We start from the raw sequence: 15991 nt of genomic DNA, 5'->3' as shown, positions 1-15991 counted from the left end.
ATCATCTAAGAAATTCATTAAATGATGGCTGACTTGTATGGCAATAATTTCATCAATTAATCAACCTCAATTACTCATAAAACTTTTATTACAACCCACAGAAATTACTTCTACACCCAGGTGGCAACTAAATGAACTTTTCCTGCATTTCTGTCAATATATTATATTAGACCACTTTGTCAACTCTCATATTAAGAGATGCTAACAATGAAAACTCGTGTACCATAGAATAAGACTAATTTAAAAGTAATAAATCTAATTGGGATGGTGACTATGTCTATATCAAAGAAAAAAGTAAGACTGTTTTGTTCCTCTTCACACAGCTTTTCAGTCAACAAATTGTCGTAAAAAAATAACAGTCAGCATAGACTCTTTCACGGCTGTTACTCTCAATCAGAAATGTTGTTTTTCTCCCAGACCATCAAAACACAGAGTCAATGTCTAAGCTGACAACATCTTTCAGACAACTGGAGAAAGAGCCTTCACAGTCCTCACCATAAAGATGCAACATCCATAACTCATGTTTGCTCGTGTGAGAAAATTTGATTGCTTGCAATGCCACAAACCGTTGCAGTTTGTTGCAGTCTTTGATTCTCAGCACCCAAGGGGACAACCAACAATCCTTACATTTAACTATCTCCATACCTGCACCTATAGCAGGTGGAACATGCTATGGCTTATGATTGGTACCTACTTACACTAAACTTTTACCATCACTCTTCCATTCTCTTCATATAAAAATCATAGAAGATTTCAATCTTGTGATTCACTTAGCCTTTTGAACAGTGTTTTCTAACTGATCATACATATTTACTCATTGCATTCAAATTCAATTCAATTTACACAAAAGATTGTGACTACAACCATTCTTTTGGTTATAGTATTTACAACAGAACACACCAAGAACTGTGCCCAAACCACTTCCACAACATGGGAAATAAAAGCACTCTTGCAATATAAGTACATTTCTTAACCTGCAAAAAGGCAACTAGCACAGAGTAAAAAGTCATAACCCTGAACAGTTATTGCGACAAGCTGGTGTTACAAGCTGTATGTACTACTACTACTACTGCTACAATAATCTGTTGAAAAATACTTGTTTGCTGACATTAAGTTTACACCTATTTAAACACAGAGTCAAATTCCAAAAGTAGAAATTCTATTATTTGGTTTTGATGGACCATGTTAACTGCTATGTCTCCAGAATCATAGCGAGGCCACATGAGATTTGGGCCCCAAACAATGGCCAGATTCTGTGCATTCATACGGTTAGCTTCACTCTGATCCATTAACCTGAAATCAAAGATCAAGTGCAAACATTTAGTTTGATGAATGCTACTTGTCAATGTGTGTGTGTGTGTGTTTTTTTTTTTTCAAGGTAATCAAAGTTTAATACACCGAAAATAGCTTTGCAAACATAACGTTCTACATGACATTTTGAGCCATAATACCGGTATCAGCAGAGCAAAAGAATCACTTTTAACCCTATATGCCTTAACATCAGTATGCATATTCTCCATACTATTCTCTATAAATTTCCTAAGGTGCTGACAAAGAGAATGTGTTGAACAATCAAGAGCTTCTTTAGTTAGTGATAATTTCTTTTATTCTCATGACCTTAATTTTGATTCAGGGGTGAAATTTTAAGGAGAAATTGGATGCTAGTCATTCTCAGGGGTCAAGGAGTTGAGGAACATGGGGGGAGGGGGTCAAGAGAAATTAGATGCTAGTCACTCTTAGGGATCAAGGAGTTGAGGAACATTGGGGGAGGGGGTCAGGAGAAATTAGATGCTAGTCACTCTTAGGGGTCAAGAAGTCGAGGAACATGGGGGGAGGGGGTCAAGAGAAATTAGATGCTAGTCACTCTTAGGGGTCAAGGAGTTGAGGAACATGGGGGGAGGGGGTCAGGAGAAACTGGATGCTAGTCACTCTTAGGGGTCAAGGAGTTGAGGAACATGGGGGAGGGGTAAGGAGAAATTAGATGCTAGTCACTCTTAGGGGTCAAGGAGTTGAGGAACATGAGGGGAGGGGGTCAGGAGAAATTAGATGCTAGTCATTCTCAGGGGTCAAGGAGTTGAGGAACATGGGGAGAGGGGGTCAGGAGAAATTAGATGCTAGTCACTCTTAGGGGTCAAGGAGTTGAGGAACATGAGGGGAGGGGGTCAGGAGAAATTGGATGCTAGTCATTCTCAGGGGTCAAGGAGTTGAGGAACATGGGGGGAGGGGGTCAGGAGAAATTAGATGCTAGTAAATCTTAGGGGTCAAGGAGTTGAGGAACATGGCGGAGGGGGTCAGGAGAAATTGGATGCTAGTCATTTTCAGGGGTCAAAGGGTGAACTCTAGAAATCAATTGCTATCTAATAAAGATTTAGGCGAGATTTCCATTTTACCCCATACTTCATTATGCATACAATTCTTGGATAAAAGAAAGCAGAGGCAAAACAACAGACTACCTTTGGGATTACGGCTTTGTTTTGATTGGTATGGAGTTATACATCTGAAGAGTGTCACTCTTGACCCTCTCCCAGTAACTGCTTGAATGACTCATAAATCCTAAGCTCTTCCTTTTGAGTAAACCCAAAATTTACTTGAAGGATTTACCCAGCCATTTCAACTAAATCATTTCTATGAACATTTCCATCTAAGCCAATGATACTGAATAACTTACTTTCGCAAATGTCGCAGCAATAACTTAAGGGTTTCCCCATTGACCTTTGGCATCTGAACAGCCAAAGATCTCATTGCAGTAAGCTTGCCTTTTCGCGTGTTTTGTTCTGTTGAAAGATTAAATTAAAAAGATTAGTTGTATGCCATTGTTGAAAGTTCACAAAATAAATTTTAGACTATTTGAACATATCATAAGGTTAAGCAAGTTTTCCAGCAAGGGTTACACTTAGGTTACACAAAAACATGTGTAATTAAAGTTTTTGATTTGATTATTACATGCACTAGTAGGGGTTGAGGAGAAAGAACTAAAAACAAGCAAAAAAGAAGGGAGAAAAGGGTCTATTTAAAAGAAAAAAATTGCATATTTGAATTGTAAGAGCACCATTTTGGATCTACATTTGAAAAACATATAGAAGAAGATGTTAAAGGTTCACAACTCACTTATTGCCTCAACAAATCCACTGAAGAAGTCATAAGGAATGAGAGGCTCTGGAAGTTCCCTAAAGTAAAGTTTTAGAGATCCAGTGAGGGCATGGACATCATCAAAAGGAGGCTCGCCAAGTACCACTTTCTCCTCTGTGGCAAAAGTTAAAATTGAACAAAATCAATGATGATATTAGAGGAGAAAAGAAGAGAAAGTAAGTAAAGAAAATTAATTCCACATAGTTCGGAAGGACGCTTTCAGTGACCCTCCTATTCCAAAGTTAGGTTTAAAAGATTGATCACCTTCACACTGAGGGCCAGAAGTATATGAGACCTGCACAAAGACCTCTATGGTATATGACAGCTTTTCATTACACCCTTAATAATATTTGATTTCTGAAAAGAAATTCTCATAGACCAACAAATGAATTTTTTCCTTCCTGAAAAAGCTTTATGTAAAACCTAAAATAGGGTGCCATTCCTCCACTTTGCAATATTTTCAATGCAATGAGTAAGAAAGCTTGCTCTACTATAAGGCAAACAGCACATTTTGATTATTTGGGTTTTCAATCTTTTCCCGTCTCAAGTTGAGAGAGATCTGTCACTCAAAAAGACACTCCTATAAACAACACAGTTTAGGTGATTCCTGAATTCTGATATCTCCATTTTCAGAACTTTCATTAAGTTATCTTGAGTCCCTCAAGAAATCCTAACATTTATGTATACAAAGGGAGGTGGGGTCAGGGAGATCCTAGAACCCCCATTTTCTATGCCCCTGGATGCAGGGCTCGAAATTAACGGTAACCCATTAACCAATGGTTAGTAATTTTCAACGTTTGGTTACTAAAAATTTGTCCAACTAACCCGACATGGTTAGTAAAATTTTCTAACATATTTGAACATTGGTAGACTTCAGGATGAAGAGCACATAGACCCGACTCTCAGAGGAATACTTAGAATACTAAAGTTGTTAAGTCAACTTTAACTCTTTTTGGAGAATGTGCTGTTGATGTACTGTTCTTGACTAATCATGGTAAACAAGAGGGAAATAAAATAGGTGCATAATTTCAACATTTTTGAGGTCACCATGCAATTTCAGCTACTCTTTAATTTGTCCTAGTCGTTATTATCAAAATGTTCAATATTTGAGATATCGTAACTTGTGAGCTTGGATACCAAATTTTATAATTTGGTTAGTAAACAAGATGTCTACTAACCCGAAGGGTTAGTGATCCAAAAATTAAATTTGAGCCCTGTGGATGTATAAACTTAATGCAGACAAACCTTGGTCGACCATTATTCTGAGTTTCTGCACTGTGGAGACATTACCACACACCCTGTAGAGACCATCAAATGAAAGACCTGGAAGAAAAAACAGTAAGACATCAGTATGGCTACTCTAAGACATTTTTATCTAGCAAAGCCAAGCAATCAAATTTTCTCACACAAGCAAACATCATTCAATCACATTGAACACTCATCGCAAGAAGCATGCAGTGATTTTCATTCCTCTTCAAACTTTCATAGAGATCTGGACTTGTTCTTACCATCAATTTGCTCTAAGTCATTCAGTCATTTAGTCAAACTAAGATGTGATGTTGCAAAAAATTCTGATAAATTTCTAGAAAATCTGTCAAAGATACAAAAGTCATGAATTTAAGAGGTCACACGAGTAATTTTTCACTGGCTGAGTGGAACAAAATAAGTAAAAAATGTTTTTCCCACACGCCACTGGGGCCTGGGTTTAGGTCATGTGATGTATGGGGCTGGCAGTTGCTTTTGTTGTGTCTGCCACTGCCGACTTTCCCACCCACCCACCCACCCAAAGATTTTAAATGTTTATACAAAACCAGTATAATGTAATAGCCTGGAACTTTTTTCATTACTTCCAGTCTTAGTGTATGCTACTTGTATTAGCTTTGAATTTGCAATAAAGGTCAGGTTGCGGCAGTCAGCTTGACATGGCTACTAGCGGTGTGTGAGAAATCATTATAGACAAGACATACCTCTCTTTTCAATGGCAGCAATGCATGAACTAACAAATACAGGAACTGGTGTTTTCTGTCTTTCACAAAGATGTGAAATGTGGCAGCCAAATACACTTTCTGAAAATTCAATCACAAGAAACTAAATGAAGGTCCCGTCTCCTGCAGGGTTAGGGGTAGGAGACATTAATTTCCCATGCACGAGATTACTGTGTGATGGATGTCCTCCCCTGGGTTGGGATGGGTGGGTTTGTTGGAGCTTATACTGCATAGGGGACCTATGTCCTATTGTGTCTGCTCCAATTCTTTGTACAAATCCTTAAATAAAAATACAAATACAAATACTTTACACTTTAACATCAGTATGTATATTCTCCAAACTGTTCACAATACATCTCCTAAGGGACTGACAAGGAGAATTTGTTTAAAACAATTAACAGCTGTTAGTAGTTGGTGATCACTTCCTTTACATTCATTTGATGACCTTTGTGTTTCATTGCAGTGTTTTATGGCATCGTATAATATTTGTATCAATACCTTTAATAATTCCTCTCTTTTCCAGCTCCTCTATAGGAGGTCGCTTTGTGAGAAATTTCTTCAATTTATCTCTCATGTTCCTTTTGTCCTCGCGGTCAACACCTGAAATTTCAAAGAAGGTTCTTATCTTGGAATTGTTATTTCAGTTAGTAAGGAAACTGTCACACATAAGGTGTTCAGAGCATGCAAACAACCTCATCTGTCCTGTAAAGCTTGTTTAGCTGGATGCTAACATCATGAGAGCTGTATGAGGACAGTAATGAGAACTACTCAGCGAGATCCTTGGAGTGGGACATGATCTTTGATCTTCAGGGTGAAACATTACTTCCCTGGTTTGATTTCCATTTCTTTTATCCCCTACCCTGGATTATGTAAAGAATAGTTTGGATCGGAAAGAATTTAAGAATTAAAACAAGAACTAATCGCATTTGAAATTGTTTTGAACCTGCAAAAGCAAAAAAAAGACCTCATTGAGTTGGTTGAACATGGGCCTTTCAACTAAATACATTTACTGGTGACCATCAAAGAGAAATCAACTTTCTAACTTAAAGTTCTACATTAACACCTTGGTTTTCACTTGTACTGATCATTCACATTAAATTAGAATCCATCATGCAATGTTGTTCAACACTGATTTAGTCATAAATGTTTGAGCACAAGTGATTCCATCTAATGGCTTACCTTTCCTTGTGCTCGGAACACGGATCAGCACTTGAGGCTGCAAAGAACTTGGGGTCCCAGGCTCGGGTGAGACAACATCACTTTCATCTCCTTCATAGAACCAAAACATCGAATAAAACAATTTTAAATGCAATTAGTTCTTGTGTTAATTCTTAAGTCCCTTCCAGAAACAGCCACAAAAAAGCCAAATAAACTGTTACACACAAATTTGTGAAAAACTCAATGGGCTTATATGCTAGTAAATTAAAACCAAAAACAAAACCTTGTTGTGATTGGTCTTGTGAAGGAACTGGTGCTGGGAATGGCTCTTCCTCATTCTGAAAAGACAGAAAAACAATCCTATGACTGGTATCACACAAAAGACTATAGGAACAATAAGCTTCCAGGAGTCCACAGTAACAACAACAACAACAACAACAAGGACAACAACACAATCACTGGTGCTAGAGTAACTGTTGTTATTAAAAACTAGATCATTGGATAATGCAATTCACGACTTTTTATTGGCTTAGCCATTATGGTATATCAGCCAATATACCATAATCTACAAATATGGTAAGCATACATGTCAGCTTAAAATTAAAAGGGAGCTAAAAATTTAATAAAATTTAATAATTTAATTTAATGTTTTTAATAAAACAATTATTCCACTCGCACTTGTTGGATATGAGATGATTATAGCCAGCGAGGCGCGTAGCACCTCGTTGGCTATCTATCATCTCATATCCAACACGCACTCGTGGAATAATTGTTAATTATAAACTACTCACCAGTCTTTTGATAACAGCTGAGATGGCACTAAACCAGTTAGTGGCCTCCACTTGGTGATCATGTTGGAGGAGGTACACTGCTCCAGAAAATGCTTTGATCTTAAAGAATACGCCAAAAATTTTCAATTTTATAATTATAAAAAAAAACTATGAATCATGACATAAAGGTTCACTGTAGCTTGGGTTGAACCACATCTTATTCATTTACATGCTGCTGAAGAAGCTAGAGAATTAAAAAGGGTTTGGAGTAACTTCAAAACCATCTACTTTGTAAACAACACAACAAAGGTGCATATTACCTGGAATGCATTTTTCTTTTTGGTTGATGAAGAACTCCCCCACTCAATTGTTGCACCTTGCAATGGACAACAACTCTGTGGTTTTCCCTGAGGATGACCAGGTTTCTAAGAATAGTGAATAAATACAGTATTATGAGTGTGTTTTAAACCTCACTATTTTACATCTTCTGCAGTTTTGCAGCCCAAATTCCCTTTTTCCAAGAGGAGAAAATCCCCACTAGGATGAACTGTGTGCAAAGCTGAACACTGAACCAAGAGCATTAGAGAAGCAATTTCTTGTGTCGCAAAGAGGTTACCATGATAACCAAGCCACAGCTCACCTAAAGGCACCTTAAGTTTATAAATATTACAGTGAAAAGGTTGTGTATGGAATGAGTACTGAACAAAAACAGGGAAAAAACTTTGCCAGAGCCCTCCACACAACACTGTAAGAAAGGTCACATTTATATAATTCAAACTTGGAAAAATTACATACAGCCCCATGGTCTTAAAAACTTTGCCAAAATTTCATTAAGCCCTATCAAATAGCACCTGAGCTGCTGCTTTCTGGTCCTTGTAAAAAACCAAATTTGCTGAAAAGAGTATTACAAATGTTGGTGTCCATGACATCTTTCTGCAAACAAAATGTTAATAATACCTTTCTCATTTTTGAATGCTGGTAATAAGCCTCCTTTTCCCAGCAATATCGTTGTTTTGCTTCCCAAAAATAATTAATTCCTAAGACTTTCTGGTTTATAAAATAGCTAGCTCATAGAAAGTTGTTGTTCCTAAGAATATTGCCAAAAGCTACCCTAAAATGAAAATATTCTAGACCTAGTGTTTGATTAACTGACCCAAAAACATTGAAGTTCCTGATTTAGTTTAAAAGCTAATTAAAATAGACTCTATTTCCTTCAGTTATGGCTATCAGTGAGATAAAATTAAACAAAAAAATTGCTCAAATTAAATTATATGTAAACAAGAAAAACCACCTTTAAGCAATTGGCACCCAGCTTTGTTATGAGAAACCTCTCAGTTTTCATTTGGGGCATACTTACTTGACCTTTTTTCCACCTCCCTCCACCAATTTCTTGCAGTTCAACATTCCTTGTTTTTCAATTGCCTGGAACTATCAGGAAAATAAAATATCAATTAGATAACATATTTAAGTTTTTACTCTGGGTTGTGCAACAGTTTTTTATTTTGAGTATTACTATCATTACTTATAATCCATTATTTACTTTGCTTTTGCAGGATTAGTCGATGATCATTTCCTTTTTATTCCCATGACCTTACTGTTTGATTCCAGTGTGAAATTGTAAAGAGAAATTAGATGCAAGTCACTCTTCAGGATGCAAGTGTTAAAGCTTGCTTAACTGAAATGAAAGTATACCATCTCATATTCAATCCAGGCCTATTGACTTATAATATTGTTCAATACACTGTTACCACTCACAAAATCAACAAAATCTGTTGAAGGAGTTGGAGGCATAGGCCACTCTTCAGCAGATGACGCACTGTCTCGAGACTGTACAGATGCAGATCTTCTGGCACCCTAATAAACAAGAACTTAGAAGGTTTAAACCCTGAAACCTTACTATTATCCTAAATTCATAGATTTGGTGGATGCAGAGATAACTATTTTTCACTAAATTATTCTTTTGTGAGAAAAAACATTTGTCTATGCATGCACAAAATCTATTTATTCAGAATAATAGCAAGTTTTCAGGGTTAAAGCTTACAATGCATGAAGCATCATAAACCTGCTGATGCATAACAGGTTGAAAAAGCATGAGATAAAATAACTATCTTGGGTCTTACATTCCCTTCTTGTTTCTGTAAATGCAAAAATTTTTCGATGAATAGTACTGATGGCCTAAGTGCTACAAACAAAATTCCATACTGATAACTGATTTAAAAAAAAAAAAGCAGGAATATTGCCAAGTTAAAAATTTTCCCCGGTTTTAAAATACTTTGCAAACTTTTTCTCTTTTGTCTCCTCTGTTTCTGATGTAATGATAACGAATGCAAAGCAAAGGCAAAAAAAATAAAAAGAGATTTTTATTAAATTGAATATAAAAAGGACTCAAAGTCACCTTCTCTTTTTACAATTTCCTACTACGATTACTCTCATTTGGGTGATGGTACTAAATAATGGTAATTGAACAGAGTGGAGTGCAATTTGGGCTGAAATCATGTGCGTGATTTCAAAATCGAACAAGCGTGCAGCACGAGTTCAATTTGAAATCACAAGTATGATTTCAGACCAAAATTGCACGACACGAGGTTCAATTACCACTTTATTACATCCATTTTGAAATCACCCAAATACAGGACTTGGTAAATTCAAATATTTTACTGATGCAGTACTAAGCCGGTTTTTACATAAAAAGTGGAATCAGAAATGCATTTACATCTTATTTTGTATGCAAAACAGAAAGATTTTGACATCATGTGTCAAAAACTCAGTCAAGCGTAAAATGATGTGATTTAGAGCAAAAAATGGTGCGATTTGGGAATAAATCACACCAATTAGAGCCAATCAGATTACAGGGACCACCAGTGATTTCAAAATGGATGTAATAAAACACATTATGTGAGACTATAAGGTTTGCCTTTTCCTATAATAACTATTAATGAAAGTTTACCTGTAAGCCTGTAATTTATCTACTAGACTCAGATGTGGGCCAATAGAAAATTCTTACAAGTGTAGGAAATAACATCTTGATGATATCAGACTCAGTATGTTATAACAAATAAATAAATAAATAAAAAAAATGAAATAAAGGATAAAATGTTCATTGGCACGGTTTTGATAAGAAACCATTCTGGTTATCTGATGCAGTGAGACAGCTATTTACAGTCTTGTTATCAATTCACACCAAATGATGATCACACCAAACACAGTGGCTGCAAGAAGTATGTCTGTTAGATGATAAAGAATTATGAATGGAACCACAGAGTGCATATGACAGCCAGGTGCAAAACAGTGGAATTAAGGAATAAGTCACATGGAATAATTAGGTGCCATTAGGGCAAAAGAAGAACACACAGATGGCCAGAAGTTAGATGAATTTCTAGTGAACACAAGTTATTGTGTGAATCCTAAAATAATCAAGCAACCACAGTGATGCCAGATGCCTGAGTGTTGTCACCTTGAGCGACGAACGCAGCTCAGAACCAACCATGGGTGGTGGTGGGGGGAAGCCATGAGCAGCAGCAGCTGTGGCAGACATAGAAGGGGGAGGAAAGGTAGGGTTTGCTTCAGAGTTTCGTGGGCTTGATGTCAGCAGAGACTGACACTTTGAGATTCTAAGACTGAGATTTGGTGAGCGTCGTCTGTAGGTGACGTCCAGTGCTTCAAAAGACTGCCGGGCAGGTTCAAGCTGTTGAGAGCCAGTGGTATGAATACAATTTACGTTTAACAGGCTAGTCTAAAAGAGAGAGGCTCAAAAAGATACGTGGAACTACATTAGTCAGTTTACTGTCATGAAAATTCAGTAAATGCAATGTAAAGATTGACAACAAATTTTGAATCAGGGAGAAGGAAAAAAGCTGACAATCAACAGATTACTGGACAGCTGTGACTACCAAATAAGTCCAGATCAAATGTCTAAATATTACATGGCAAAATAGAACCCAACTGCCATGTGACTCCTTGCTCATGTAAATTTACAGATAAATCAGCGAAAAAATCTTGACACAGTACTGGGCTGGTACAATCCCAAAACCCCAGCTCTAGAAATGAGACATTGCTTTGTGGTAAAACTGTACCCACATGTTTATGAAGAGGAAGCAATTTACCAGGAGTCTGCCAGAATTTTATCATTCTATCAAAAAGGCTTTGCAGTTGATACTTAATTAGATGTCAAAGTTTACAAGAATTTGTTTCCCTCCCTATAAAGCTGCCAGCTATGTTTCAAAAAGTTCTGTGCACATAGAGACCTTACTTTTTTCTTTCCAAGGCCACCAACACTTAAAAAATATACAGATTAAATTACCTCAGGAAGTTCCCAAGCTGTAGCGTTTCCATTGACTTGGTAATAGTATACTCTCCCATCCTCATCTTTTGAAAGCATCCACTTTAAAAGTAACAAATATACTGTAAGTTATAATTTAATCACATGAATGTAACTGGGGTATGTTAAAGTACTTTCTTATCCTTATAATTAATATTGTGAAGGTTCTCTTTGCAGAAGGGTTTCTAACTTAGGGGTCCATTGTACTCAGGCTGTTGCTTTAAAGATTACGGAACTGCCAAAATCAATGGCTGATAATATCACTACTGTGCGGCTCAAAGGAATAATGACACTGCATACTACTTGACACCATATGCAAGTCTAATATATGCATATGCTGATGCATTGGTATAAAAATGCATACACGTAAGTCATACGTGCCATCGTTATTCATTGCCATCCGTTTGCTTGGTGTGGCATGGTGTTCCACAAAAAAAAAGTTATAATGTAAAAGTGTTGGCCCACAAGAATGGAATTCGTGAAACAGTTGGGAAAACATATTAAATGAAAGCTATTGGATGGATAACCAGTGGATTAATTTGGCATCTGTGAGGGGTATTCCCCTTACAGTCACCTGAAATGGTTCACTTCATGTTGAAAACTGCCTGCTAAAAATACAAACCTCTTCATCATTGCAATCATTGACATAACACAGCTCATCAGTTGAACTGCTATGTGAGATTCGCCATCCTAGAGGTGGTGTTGGCCACTGTTTGAAATAAAACAAAAAAACAGCCATGTAGGTCATATTCAGTCCCTTTCAAGGGAATTGTTTTGGTTGGTACACCTCAAAAATTAAATCTGTATGTTCAGACCTGAATGTCTTTCTCACATGTCAGTCTCAATTAAGTTGACTTATAATCATTATGGTTCTTTTTAAAGGTAATTTGCAAGTCATGAAAAGAGACTCATCCAGCTCAACACATCTTGAACTAAATTAAGTACAACTTATTTTTATCACCTCCATATCTCACTTTTGTATACGAGGCCTCAGGGGAACAGAGGAGACTTTAGTCTCTTTGTTGCTGCCTTTGACAGTTGGGTCTTCCCCCTTTGACAACTGAGAGTGACCAAAAAATTTTTCTCCTCACAATATCACCCCCGAATTACACACTATGGCCACAAGAATAAAGGAAATGATCACCAACTAAAAACACACTTGATTGTTAAACAAATTCTCCTTTTTAGCACCTTAGGAAATGTATAGAGAACAGTATGGAGAATATACATACTGATATTGGAGCATGAAGGGTTCAAAGCCAACAAACAACAAGCCTACTTCTCTGAGGGATGCAAGTCTATCACAGGTTACTCCCTGGTAATATTTTAAGTTTGCCTGACAGAGTTCTAGTTATCATTACTGTAAGAAACAGAAAAATGAGCCTTATATAGCGTCGTCAGCGTACTAACATTGCGGGCGCTTTTATCACCAAGCACATGGTTTTAATAGTGTTGTGTTGAAATCGTTTTCTCAAGGACGCGTTTCGCTTGTTGTTAAAGCACAATAACTTCGAATCCTCTCATTTCTACGAGTCTCGAATGAGATGAATACAAGTTTGTGCAAGTTAGGAAACAATACTGAATTAACGGTTCATTACTTCAAGTAGCCAAGAGTGGATGCTACAATTACACTGCTGTTTAATGCACTCACCCCATCTGGTGTATGAGTCCCAGAATGTGATATTCTTGGTGGTTTCCAGCTTTTTTCCTGAGTGTGTGAATTGAAATAACATGGTCTACCAGTTGCTTCATCAGTTAATTGAATCCAACCCCTAGGAAGGGACTGCGATTTAGGTCTCTCTTTTTTAGGTGACGAGAAGCTTCCAGACTAAAAGATGATCACAGTGGAAGCAATTAGCATTAAATAGCCTATTAGTAAACAAACCAAAGTTTCTTGGCATAAAAGTTTAATCAACCTTATTAAATATCTCTCATTATTATGTGCTTGGCTCATACATCTGGGAAAAATAAAACTTGGGCTGTAATGTACAGTTCCCAATGCAGTCCTCTTGGTGAGTGGGAGAGTTTTTGGTATAATTAAATTTGAAGGGAAAGTCACATAAAACATTTAATAATGTTGCAGATGTTGCAAAATCAGCAATTCACGCCGCCATTTACATTTTATCAAAATAGAATCGTTGATAATTAGTGTACATTGTAGTGTGACCATAATATATGCAAAATGCTAGCAGGTATAAAAACACGTGAATTTTGGCTCTACATTTTTATTACTTGGATTAGTGTGTCCACGAATAAAGAACTTTGTTTTTACAGAACCGAGTAGTTAACAGCAGAAAATAATGTTTCATTTTTCCTTTAAAAGAAAGTTTGTTTCTAGCAACCTTAACAAAAATTTAGCTTCATGAACCTGGCAAAGAGTTGATCAGGCAGCCTTAAGCTAACGATTAAGCTAGGATAAAAAAAAAATTCAAATGACAACTTTCAAAAATGGCAATTCAACCAAAAAACTTAATGTACAAACATATTTTCTGAAACAGCAGATTTAAATTTCACTTTCTTGAAGCAATTTGTTTTCAACTCTTTTCCAAGCAAACAAAATCTTGAAACTTTCAAAGTGACATGCTGGAATCAAAATTTATAAAAACTTGAGTGAAATTTTACACTTATGCTAATAATTTAGAGTTTACTTCAAACAACAAACAAATCCCAAGAGGTATTACATGTATAAACAGAACACTTTTCCCCTAATTCACAATTTCTACAGTTTGCACAAAGAGCAAAGAGTGTCAGTAATAATTTTGAGAACAAAACTAACCTTGAAATCAAAAATAAAAAAGTTTAAATTTTACAACATAAGTCAAAGATCACTTGAAATCAGAGAAAAAAAACACTGTAAAGTTTAGATACTAACACAAAAAAACTTTTCACAACACTAGTAAATGGCTTTCAAGTCAAGATTAACCAATTTGCAAACCCTTAACTTAATAAAACACTTTTGAATCATACTAATTTATGACATAGCTGAGGAGATAAAATTTTCAGTAAATACTTCCTTCTCACTTTAAGGGCTTATAGGGCACTTATATGACCCACAACATCATTTACCAAGCAGATGAATAGGTCTTTTAACTGTAAAATGTAGAAAACCCTTGTTTGTACTAATTCTGGATTCTTACACATGATAATAATTCCTCTTTCGTTAAAGGTTCTGGCTGGATGCATGTTTTGTCTGACAAGTGACGGGTGACCACCATGGTGACCACCATCTCGAAAAATCCATCACAACAAAATATACAAAAGCGCATTTTTCTTTGACATTCGAAACCTCCTTCTACGGTGAAATGTAAGCAGTAGTATGGTAATCAATCATCGCAATAGTTCTTATTCTGGTTTCACATTATTTATTGTAAACAATAAATTGTTTTGTTTTATATTAAAAAAAAAAAAAAAAACTTGATATCAGTAATTAAAAAGTTTCTCTCAGCATCATAGAGTGAACTCCACTATGCTTCTATCAACTTTTTTTTAATGATTTATCATGCTTATCATAAAAAACTGACGGGGCACTAAAGTCTTCTGTATTCTTCACGAATACTTGTTATCGTTTCATGCGATGTGATGACCAAATTAGAAACCTTGCTTCGCGATTGACGAGGTAATATTACAAACGACAAGAAGCTTGGTGCATGCATACACTCACCGATTCCAGAGATTCTGCCATGCTGTTAAAATCACTTGAAGCATCAGAAGTGTGTCTTGTATCTTTTTCGTCCTCATAGTTAGTTCCGTTGTGGCTGTATCCATCTCGATTGACATCGTTTGGAACTGATCGGTTGCTTGTATTCGAATGTCGTCCAGGTACACCCATCGTAGGGATATCCTCTCGGACAACTTCTCCATTACACTCCACGTTTTCGTAAATCGGATTTTTGCTTCCTGAGGGAATTTCTTTCATATAAGACGCAGGAACGTATATAGGTTTTTCCTCTGAGTGTGTAGTATCCTTCCTCGTACGCGTAACTTGCCACCAATCGTCGTTGGTCTTGTTGAGTAAGGTAAACTGATCTCCTTTTTCAAATTCGATGGTTCTTCCATCGCCAGCTTGGTAGGTATAAGGAAACATAGCTTCTACAGTTTCATCACCCATATCGAGAACTAAGGGTGAGTTTTTATACCGCAGCGTAGAAATAAATCTTACTTCAGAGTTCTGTGAACGTAGACATCTCTCACGTTATTGAAGATACTGGCGCCATAATGACATGGGATTCCAACACAATAAATCGACAATAGGTAAATGAAGTCCAGTTATGATGAATAAATAAGATGACGTTTACAAAGCTTGATTTGCTCAAAAAGGTACAATAACCACTAATGAACTTTAAATACGATAAAAGTGAACTTCAGACATTCGACTTCCAAAAGGAAGCAGTTCCATGTTTTCCAACGTTCGAGCCCAATATACCGCGCAAATATGTCACTTCAATACGTCAATACCCACGCACATCAGTTTTGGTTTCAACTTTGCACAATCAAGGTTTTATCACTGCCTAAATTTCCGCATTTACAGCATAGAAACTGTGATATCCGTCCAAAATTTGTAAGTGAAGCTTGTATTTCACTTAGCAAACTTGATTGCCTCGTTTGCAAGTAAAATTCGGAAGCGTGAAGAC

General features: G+C 36.5%; 1 protein-coding gene across 3 annotated transcripts; it reads right to left on the bottom strand.

Annotated features, from left to right (window-relative positions):
* Positions 1-70: 70 nt before the first annotated feature.
* LOC111331939 (rho GTPase-activating protein 15) lies at positions 71-15926 on the bottom strand. Of its 3 annotated transcripts, none has more exons than XM_088741578.1 (18): positions 15022-15926; positions 13012-13188; positions 11983-12069; positions 11343-11423; positions 10497-10727; positions 8798-8896; positions 8400-8470; positions 7894-7975; positions 7363-7467; positions 7064-7162; positions 6556-6610; positions 6294-6383; positions 5613-5714; positions 5097-5195; positions 4375-4452; positions 3109-3243; positions 2669-2774; positions 71-1293 (listed from the first exon to the last, which is right to left on the bottom strand). In XM_088741578.1, exons 1-18 carry the CDS (start codon positions 15466-15468, stop codon positions 1122-1124), a joined length of 2316 nt encoding a protein of 771 aa, XP_088597704.1. In that variant the 5' UTR covers positions 15469-15926; the 3' UTR covers positions 71-1121. The 3 variants fall into 3 exon arrangements, with proteins under 3 accessions (XP_088597704.1, XP_088597705.1, XP_088597706.1); XM_088741579.1 differs by having other exon boundaries at positions 13012-13068; XM_088741580.1 differs by lacking the exon at positions 10497-10727.
* Between the last annotated feature and the right edge of the window lie 65 nt (positions 15927-15991).

This window comes from Stylophora pistillata, chromosome 12 (genome assembly GCF_964205215.1).
Source record: "Stylophora pistillata chromosome 12, jaStyPist1.2, whole genome shotgun sequence".
Classification (NCBI taxonomy): Eukaryota; Metazoa; Cnidaria; class Anthozoa; order Scleractinia; family Pocilloporidae; genus Stylophora; species Stylophora pistillata.
The sequence above is the reverse complement of the archived record's forward strand: the minus strand, read 5'-3'. Positions and strand labels throughout refer to the sequence as shown.